The sequence below is a fragment of the Coenobita brevimanus genome, chromosome 34 (assembly GCF_032717465.1).
Source record: "Coenobita brevimanus isolate Jiangsu-jjx chromosome 34, ASM3271746v2, whole genome shotgun sequence".
In the NCBI taxonomy this organism is placed as follows: domain Eukaryota; kingdom Metazoa; phylum Arthropoda; class Malacostraca; order Decapoda; family Coenobitidae; genus Coenobita; species Coenobita brevimanus.
The window spans coordinates 1,137,501-1,147,500 of NC_136987.1; the positions used below are offsets into that span (position 1 = coordinate 1,137,501).

The 10,000-nt window shown below is 44.3% G+C and overlaps 1 protein-coding gene across 1 annotated transcript in view; it reads left to right on the top strand.

Moving 5' to 3' along the window:
- Positions 1 to 9,557, top strand: part of LOC145396073 (irregular chiasm C-roughest protein-like) — a 110,912-nt gene extending 101,355 nt beyond the window's left edge. The window contains exons 3-4 of the mRNA XM_080269539.1: positions 8,402 to 8,631; positions 9,525 to 9,557. Of these exons, the coding sequence (XP_080125665.1) occupies positions 8,402 to 8,631; positions 9,525 to 9,557 (263 nt within the window). The remainder of the gene's footprint in view (positions 1 to 8,401; positions 8,632 to 9,524) is intronic.
- Positions 9,558 to 10,000: the final 443 nt, after the last annotated feature.

Here is a 10,000-nt window from a genome sequence, read left to right on the forward strand (position 1 = left end):
TTAGAGACATCAAGAGCTACTGCATGAGTTTCTCCAAAAAGATCAATTGATTGATGGATGGTATGAGTTAAGAGATTGAGTATGTCAATGGTGGATCTTTCGTGGCGAAAACCGTATTGTCTATCATTAATTAAGTTGTTGGATTCAAGATGTTTAACAATATGCTTATTAATTAAAGTTTCAAATACCTTACCAAGAGAAGATGTGATAGCTATTGGTCTGTAATTGGAGGGGTCAGACGAACTTCCTTTCTTCGGAACTGGGTGGATATTGGCTTCTTTCCATGAATTTGGGAATAAAGAAGTACGTATGCATAGTCTGAATAATTTAGCTAGGACAGAGGCAAGTTCAGGGGAACACTTTTTCAAAACAATTGGCGGAATTCCATCTGGACCTGGAGCTTTGTTGGTAGGTAAATTGTCTAGGATGGATTTGACAAATCTTGTCTGTATTTTAAGTGGGGCAATTTCGGGAGAATCAAGTTCCAGTACTGAGACATTCTGGCTGGTATCATCTATGGTAGAGTTTCTTGCAAAGGTACTAGCAAAGATATCTGCTTTCCCACGTGGGTCATTTGTAATATTGCCATCTGAAGATTTTAGTGGGGGAATGGAAGATGACTTGTTAAAGTTATTATTGAAAGAATTAAGAGTTGACCAGAATATTCTGTTGTCATTAGGGTTGTTAAGTAGTTTTGATGCTTGCTTTTGAAGAAAGTTTGATTTAGATAGATTTAATACAGCTTTTGCATGATTTCTAGCAATTTTAAATTGGGAGAGTGATTCAGGTGTTTTTGATTTTAAGTAAGAGTTATATGCTAATGACTTTTGGGCTGTTGCTCTGGCACAATTGCCATCAAACCATTTTGGAGAGTTTGATCTTTTAGTGAATTGTTGACTTGGTATGAATAAATCCATACCAGCTAGTATTAAGTCACAAATGTGGGACTGGGTAGAATTGGGATCACTAGAGAAGAAAGACTGCCATGGAACATCAGCAAGAAAATTTCTAAATCCATCCCAGTCTGCCCTGTCAAAGTGCCATCGGGTCACCCTGATAGGTTCGGAATGGGGAGATGTAGGAGGGTTAACTAATGAGGCTTTGATGAGATTGTGGTCAGAGGATCCAAGTGGTGACAGTACCTCTATCCTGTATTGATCTGGATTATTTGTCAAGAATAAATCCAAGAGATGGGCATTATGGTCAGGATTATCAGGTATTCTGGTTGGTTGCTTTACCAACTGGGTGAGATTAAACGATTCCGCAAACAGCTCGCATTCCAGACCAGCGTCGTCAGTCCGGGCAGAATGCAATAACCATTCAACATTGTGTATGTTAAAATCACCCAAAATGGTAATTTCATTGCCAAGGGCAAGGTCAAGGTTACTCAACTGAGTGGATATGGAATCAAATACACTGGGTTCCGAAGAAGCATTGGGGGAACGATAAACTACACAGATATATTTGGTAATGTTTTGGCAATTTAATTTATATATCCATTTATCTATCTGTATCTATCTTATCCATGTGTATCTATTCGTCTATCTCATCCACCTATGCTTATCGTATCCATCTATCTATCCATCTATCTATCTACACAGTGGATGACATCGATCGTGAAGGAAACGAATGGACTGAGGGAGAGGGTGGTGGCATTGAGTTACTCTCTTGTTATACTGTACTGGTGTATTGAGGTTTACTCCTATTTACATTCTGTCTATCTGTCTATCTATCTCTGTCACTATCAATGTGTCTGTATATCTGTCTCTATAAAACAGTTTCTCTTGATGTGTATATCTCTGCATGTATGTGTGTATGTATGTTATGTATGTATATATGTATGTATGTATATTTGCTTGTATGTAAGTGTTATGTATGAATGTTATGTACGCATGTATATGTATGTATGTGTGTGTGTGTATGTATGTTACGTATATCTGTATGTATGTACTGTATGTGTATTTGCTTGTATGTATGTATGTGTATGAATGTATGTGTACGTATGTATGTGTATATCTACGTATGTGTTTGTCTATGTATGTATGCATGTATGTATATCCGTCTCATACTGTAATCATCGGCTATGCCATGTACAACTACAAAAAAGTATCATTACTCAGGGGTTCGATAGACACAGCGAGCACCACGATGGCTGTTGTGGCCGAAGGGTTGATACATTCACATCGACGCATTCATTACCTCAAACACAGCAAGTGCCTCTTGTACCCCATGCATAACCAACATTGTTCGACATGTAGGGGTACCAACAGTTGCCAAGCCCCCTTCCTGTTTTTCCTAAACCATCGTCGTTTGTCATACTGTTTAGCACAACGTCGTAACGATACTTTTTTGTACAGTTGTACGTCTGCCAGTCCTTGCTGGAAGGCTGGGGTGGGGGAGGCTCACTTCCCCGTTGATAAAGCAGTGTTTCTCAGCCCAACAACTCGCTTGACCTTCAGAGTTTGTCCATAGCAGGCGTGTATGTCAGCCGATAAAATAAAACCGGTACATACACTCTACATACATTCTACCTTTTCTGTTTATCTATCTACTACCCATGTCTGTCAGTATATTCCTGTATCTATCAGCCTCTGCTCACCTGTCTGTCTATCCATCTCCTCCTCTTCCTCCATTTATCTCTCTTCCTGTATATCTCCCTCTTCCTCTTCTGTTAATTTAACTTGTTACGCATCGGTCTTTTCACTCCCTCCTTCCCTCCTCCTCTTCTTCCTCTACCATCCAGCTCCCCCTCCTCCTCTCCTTCCCCTTCACCTTCTCTCCATCTCCCTCCCTCCTGCCTCCTCCTCCTCCTCCTAAATAAAATGACAAAATACATAACAAAATTCCCATCATCTCTCCTACGCTCTCCCTCTACCCCTCCTCCCTCCCTTTTCCCTTCCCCCCCCCAAACTGTCCCCCTCCCTCCTTCCGCTCCCTTCCTTCTCTTCCCTTCTCATGCCTTCCTCTCCTCTTTCCTTCCACCTCTCCCTTCCCTCCTCCTCTTGTCTCCCTGGTTCTTCCTTTCACCTATTTTTGTCTTCACTTTCCTTCCTTTCTTCCCCTCTCCCTCCTTATTTTCTCTCCCTCCTCCTCTTCCCTTCTTCTCTTTTCCCTCACACTTCTCTCATTCTTCCCTCATCTTTTTTTTCCTCCTTCACATCCCCTCTCTTTCCTCCAATCTCCTTCCATTCCATCATCCCTCCCCCTTTATGTCTTCCCTACAAACTCTTCTTTTCCTTTTCCTCTTCTTCCATCTTCCTCTCACCTCCGAAATAGTCCCCTGGCTCTCTCTCTTTTCCTTCCTCTCCTCCTCTGCCATTCCTCCATTTCTTCCTCTCCTCCTCTCCCCTTCGTCTCTTCCTCGTCCCTTCCTCTCTTTCTCTTCCCTTCCTCTCTTTTTCTTCCTCTTCTCACCTCTTCCTTTCTTTTTCTCCTCTTCCGTTCCTTTCCCCGTCTCTCTCCTTCTCTTCTTCCCTTCCTCTTTCTCCCCCATTCCTCGCTCTTCCTCTCCTCTCTTTTTCCTCCATTCCTGCCTCTTACCTTCCCCTCTTTTTCCCTCCTTTCCTCCCCCTCCCCTCCACAGCCCACTCCAATACACCTAATACTTAATCTTCACTTTTCCCATTCCTACTGCACTACTTCCTGAAATCAGAGTCGGGCCCTTCTCTCTCTCTCTCTCGCTCTCTTTCTCTCGCTCTCTTTCTCTCAGTTCGTAGGTTGAAGTCGCCTAATGGAAGTAGAGAGAGATAAAGAGAGAGAGAGCGAGAGGGGTTTTAAAGGAAAGGGAAGAGGAATATAGGGAAAAGATAGAAAGGGAGGTTAAAATAGAGAGAGAGAGAGAGAGAGAGAGAGAGAGAGAGAGAGAGAGAGGGAGAGAGGGAGGCCCCATTACCTCTATTGGCCTAACCTGCCTTACCGTGTCCCAACATTCTCATATTTTTCTTTCTATTTTATTTTTAGTGCTCACCTGAGGGGCATCGCACCTTGGCTTTATGAGAGAGAGAGAGAGAGAGATTGCTAGGGTTGAAATGGGAAGCGACGTAAGGAAAGGTGGTGCGAGTGTGTGTGAGAGAGAGAAAGGGAGCGAGGATTGGGGGGGAGGACAGAGAGAGAGAAGTGAACAGAAGGTGACAGGGAGGAAAGTTACTGAAGAAGGGCAAGGGAGAGGTGTGAGAGAGAGAGAGAGAGAGAGTGTGTGTGTGTGTGTGTGTGTGTGTGTGTGTGTGTGTAATGAAGAGTAGCGTTAACCAGGTGTGAAGGTACTGCAAATGTTGTGTGTGTGTGTGTGTGTGTGTGTGTGTGTGTGTGTGTGTGTGTGAGAGAGAGAGAGAGAGAGAGAGAGAGAGAGTGAGGTAACTAAGTGTAACAGCACATTACCTCACCCCTGTAGTGTACTCAAGGTCCCTTTATGTACTCTGCTGCACCATTTATTTCAACATTAATATCCTTCAGGTGTTTCCCTTTTATTTTTCCCATCTCCAGACGATTTTATTCAGCTTGAGAGAGAGAGAGAGAGAGAGAGAGAAGGTAGAATTTTATTGATGCACTTTTTTGGTCATGTGGACAAGATGGAGAGAGACTAACTAGGAGTGTGTATGAGTGAGATGGTAGGGGGGGGGTGAGAGAGAGGGAGGCCGAGATGAGGTGGAAAGATGGAGTAGAGAGGTGTATGAGTGAGAGGGGTTTAAGTGGGGAGATGGAGAGTGAGAAACTAACTATGAGAGGCTATATGAGTGAGGTGAGGGGAGAGAGAGGGGGAGACCGAGGATGAGACGGAATAGAGAGGTGTATGAGAGGTGGGTGTAAGCCGGGGGGGGGGGACCGAAATGGCAAGGGACAGGGTGATATGAAGATGATTTGTCTTTCTCCTCCTCCTTTTTCCATACCCTTCCCCTAGGTCAAGACCCTTCCCTCTCTTCTTCCTCCTCCTCCTCAACCCTTCCCTTCCCTCTCTTCTTCCTCCTCCTCCTCAACCCTTCCCTTCCCTCTCTTCTTCCTCCTCCTCCTCAACCCTTCCCTTCCCTCTCTTCTTCCTCCTCCTCCTCAACCCTTCCCTTCCCTCTCTTCTTCCTCCTCCTCCTCAACCCTTCCCTTCCCTCTCTTCTTCCTCCTCCTCCTCAACCCTTCCCTTCCCTCTCTTCTTCCTCCTCCTCCTCAACCCTTCCCTTCCCTCTCTTCTTCCTCCTCCTCCTCAACCCTTCCCTTCCCTCTCTTCTTCCTCCTCCTCCTCAACCCTTCCCTTCCCTCTCTTCTTCCTCCTCCTCCTCAACCCTTCCCTTCCCTCTCTTCTTCCTCCTCCTCCTCCTCAACCCTTCCCTTCCCTCTCTTCTTCCTCCTCCTCCTCAACCCTTCCTTTCCCTCTCTTCTTCCTCCTCCTCCTCAACCCTTCCTTTCCTTCTCTTCTTCCTCCTCCTCCTCTATCCTTCCTTTCCTTCTCTTCTTCCTCCTCCTTCTCAACCCTTCCCTTCCCTCTTTCTCCTCCTCCTCCTCCTTCTCCTCCACTGACTGGCCAGCCTATTGTTAAAGCTTATAGAAACAGCACAAACAGCGAGTACTCTCTCTCTGTCTCTGTCTGTCTGTCTGTCTGTCTGTCTGTCTCTCTCTCTCTAACACCTTGAGTAGTACAAGAGGTAGAAACTAGTCTTTCTTGTGCCCCTCTTCAAAAGTACTCGAGAGAGAGAGAGAGAGAGAGAGAATCTTTACTCCTTTATTTCCTTTCACACCTTCTTTTCCCTTACTCTCCAACTCACTCTTTCCTTTCTCTTCTCTATCCCTTACACACACACACACACACACACACACACACACACACGACCCCCCCCCCTCTCTCTCAGTTCCTCGCCGGCATTCACAGGGTTCTTGGTTCAAAGTACACCAAACTCGCTGACATTACACTCTCTCACTCTCTTTATCTTGCTCACTTTTTTCTCACTGTCTTGCTCACTTTTGTTAATCCTTTACACAGATTTCTTTCTTCTTTCCCTTTGTCCCCTCTGCTTTCACATTCTCTCTCTCTCTCTCTCTCCATATCTTTACCCATTTACCTTTCTATTTGCCTTCCCTCCCATGTCATTTCCTTCCTTCCTCATTTTCTCTCGTACTCTCCTTTCCTTCTCTCTCCATCTTCCTTCCTTCCTCTCCCATTTTCTCTCCTCCCTGCTCACATTTTCTCCTCTCTTCCTTCCTTTTCCTCATGCTTCCCACCTTTCTTCCTTACTCCTCTCTTTCTATCTCTCTTCCTTTCTTTCCCTCCATATTTTCTTCCGTCTTCCTCCTTCTCTCCTCTTTTCCCCCTCCTTCTCTTCCCTCCCTTCTCCATTACTTGATTTGATTTCCTTTGCTCTTTCTCTTCTCCATGTCTCTCCTGTCTTCCCGTTCCTTCCCTCCCTCCCTCTTCCTCCTCCCTGTATCATCTTCCCTCCTCCCCTTCTCCGTTCTTACCTCTTCTTCACCTTTTTCCCTCCTTCCCCCCTTCTTCTTCCTCACTTTATCATCTTTCCTCTCCTCTCTTCCCTCCTCTCCTCCATGTCTCTTCTCACCTTCTTCCCCCTCCATTCCTCCCCTCCCATCCTCCTTCCTTTATCGCCTCCCATCCTCTCCTTCTATCCTTTCCTTTATTTCTGTTTTCTCCTTCTCCCTGTTTCCTTTACCACCTTCCTTCTTCCCTCTTCTCCTTCCACGCCCTTCATATTCTTTATTACCACTCCTCCTCCTCTCTTTACATCTGTCTGGCTGTCAATCTGTCCATTTATCTCTATTTTGCAGTATAACTATTTCTAAAATTTGTTCCATACTTTAATCATTATTTTATCATCTGGTCTCTCTCTCTCTCTCTCTCTCTCTCTCTCTGTCTCCTTGTCCTTAGTGTCAAGATTCTTCCAAGAAATTCAGATTCTATTCAGCCACTCCTACTCTCTCCCTTTCTTACTCTCTCCCACCCACGCCTCTCGTCTCATCCCTCCCACTCACCCATATTCTCTCTCTCTCTCTCTCTCTCTCTCAAAAACCAATTAATCGTGGAGGCAACATCACAACAGACAAAAAAATGGTTAACTAAAAATAGACCTGCTTGTCCTGGCGAACCTGACGGCAGAGAGAGAGAGAGAGAGAGAGAGAGAGAGAGAGAGAGAGAGAGGGTAAAAAGAGAGAGAAAATTGAAAGAGTTAAGTTGTCCCCCATTCATATCGTTCGTGGAAGGTCGTTATCAGCTTTGAGGGGGAGCATATTTAATTGGGGATTAGAGAGAGAGCGAGTGTGTGTGTGTGTGTGTGTGTGTGTGTGTGTGTGTGTGTGTGTGTGTGAGAGAGAGAGAGAGAGAGAGAGAGTGTGTGTGTGTGTGTGTAATTTACTAGTACAGTGTTTTCGTTTTTTTTTTTTTTTTCAATCTCCTCATGTCGTTCAGGCAAATATAATAATAATAATAATAATAATAGTAATAATAATAATAATAATAATAATAGTATAAAATATTTTGAGTAATGGGGAACGATTTGAATCATAGGGAAATTTTCAGGGGCAGTCATTCCTTAATTATTTCTTTCCAAAATATATCGTATAAATATGTATGAAGGAATAAGATAATAAGCAATAGACCTGACGGGGGTTAAAAATCTATCTATCTATCTGTCTGTCTATCTACCTATCTATCTATCGCCCTCCTCCTTCAGCCTAAGTATAAATCCTTCCTTCTCTGTCCCCCAGCACATTACAGCTCTATTAATCCACCTCTCTCTCTTTCTATATATCTAAAATAAATCCGCCTTTTTCTATCCCAATAAATCCGCCTTTATTCCAGTAAATCCGTCTGTCTTCCCCAGGAGATTTCTACGTAATAAATCCTTCGTTCTTTGTACCTTAAGAGATTTCAACCTAAAAAATCCGTCTGTAGCCTAATAAATCCCTCCACCCTAATAAATCCGCCTGTAGGCTAAGAAATCCGTGTGTAATCTAGTAAATCCCGCAATAAATCCGATAAATCCGTCTTCAGCCTAATAAATCCGCCTTTAGCCAAGTAAATCCGTCTGTAAGCTAGTAAATCCCGCAATAAATCCGATAAATCCGTCTTCAGCCTAATAAATCCGCCTTTAGCCAAGTAAATCCGTCTGTAAGCTAGTAAATCCCTCAATAAATCCGATAAATCCGTCTTCAACCTAATAAATCCTTCTTTCCCCATCTCCCAGGTGATTACAGCCTACGCATCAGCCCCGGCACGCTTCAACACCCTGATTATTTCCATTCTCTCTCTCTCTCTCTCTCTCTCTCTCTCCATCCACCCATCCATCCTTCCTTCCATCCATCCATCCATCCATCCTTCCATCCTTCCTTTCTTCCATCCATCCATCCATCCATCCTTCGATCCATCTCTCTATCTAATAAATCCTTCTCTCTCTCCCTCCCTCAGGTGACTACAGCCTACGCATCAGCCCCGTCACGCTGGAAGACGACGCGTATTTCCAGTGTCAGGTCACGGGGTATCAGGACATCCCCGGGGTCAGGTCACAGACGGCCAAGCTCACCGTCTACGTGCCCCCCGCCCCCCCGGAGATCCAGCAAGGGCCCGTGGTGACTACGAAATCCGGGGCAGGTGTCCAGCTCACCTGTATGTCCAGAGGGGGCAAACCAGCGGCTGAGGTACGTGATTTAGGGACCTGGATGGGACATGTGATGGTTGACTGTTTTATATCGTTTTTCTTTCCCGTGACATTTTTACATAATTAAGGGTATGTCTGTCTGTCTGTCTATCTAGCTATCAATGTAGGTGTACTATCCCCCCCCCTCTCTCTCTCTCTCTCTCAACTTCTCCCATTTCCCCATCAAGAAACTTCAGCCAACGCATCACATTTCCCTCTCTCTCTCTCTCTCTCTCTCTCTCTCTCTCTCTCTCTCTCTCTCAAAGGCCTAGGGTAACTACAGTAACATTAAAGGTAACGAAGACTTAAAAAAAACACGGTTGAATAAGATCGTTTAGTGGTGAGAAGAATTTGCCATTGCCCCTAGCACCTCTTCCTTAGCGATTTATTTTGCTTATTATACCTTATTGTCCTCTTATGTGATAGTAAAAATTTCTGATATCCCCATACCCACAAATATTCATCTATCCATCATCCAGTCCCACGTTGCCCCATGAGAAGCGTAGGAACCCGGGGCTAGGCAAGTTGGTCCTCACGTTTAAGATGAGAGTTCCATAAATAACGTACAAAACGATATTAGCCAGCTGTATGGGAAAAAAATAAATCGCTAAGGAGTAGGTGTTAGGGAGCTTCCTCAGCCTACGAGAATAGGGACCCAAGACGTCTTTGTATATATAACGTACAACACTCAGCCACATCAAAAAATAAATCGCGAAGGAATAGGTGTTAGGAAGCCTTCTCAACCAAGACGTCTTTGTATATTATAACGTACAACACAGTATTTGCCAGCCACATCAAAAAATAAATCGCTAAGGAAGTGGTGTTAGGGAGCCTCCTCAACCTACGAGAATAGATACAGACCCCAGACGTCTTTGTATATGTGACGTGCAACAGTATCTGTCAGCCACATCAAAAATAAGTCGCTAAGGAAGAGGTGTTAAGGAGCCTACGAGAATACGAACCCAGGACGTCTTTGTATAGGTTAAAGGGACAAAGGAAACGGGAGGTGGGGTTCCGGAAAGGAGGGATAACAATAATTAGGAGTAAGTGAGGCTGGGACGTAGTTAAATCCCTTCCCTTAGCTTAAATGAAATAGTGGTAGCTAAAATATACTAAAAAATATCGTAGAAAATGGGGCTAAAGAAAACAGGTATTATTAATGAAAGAAAATGGGAGGTAGGGAAGGAAGATTGAAGGGTGACTATTATTAAATGCAACGGAGGCTTTGGAATAACACATCACCTTTAGGTCAACTGCTCTTTGGGGTGATGTAAAAGTTAGGGTGACATTTGGGAGAGAGAGAGAGCTGAAAGGTAAAATAATGGCAGGGGAAGGAAAGGTATAGGGAGAAATGAGAGAGAGAGAGAGAG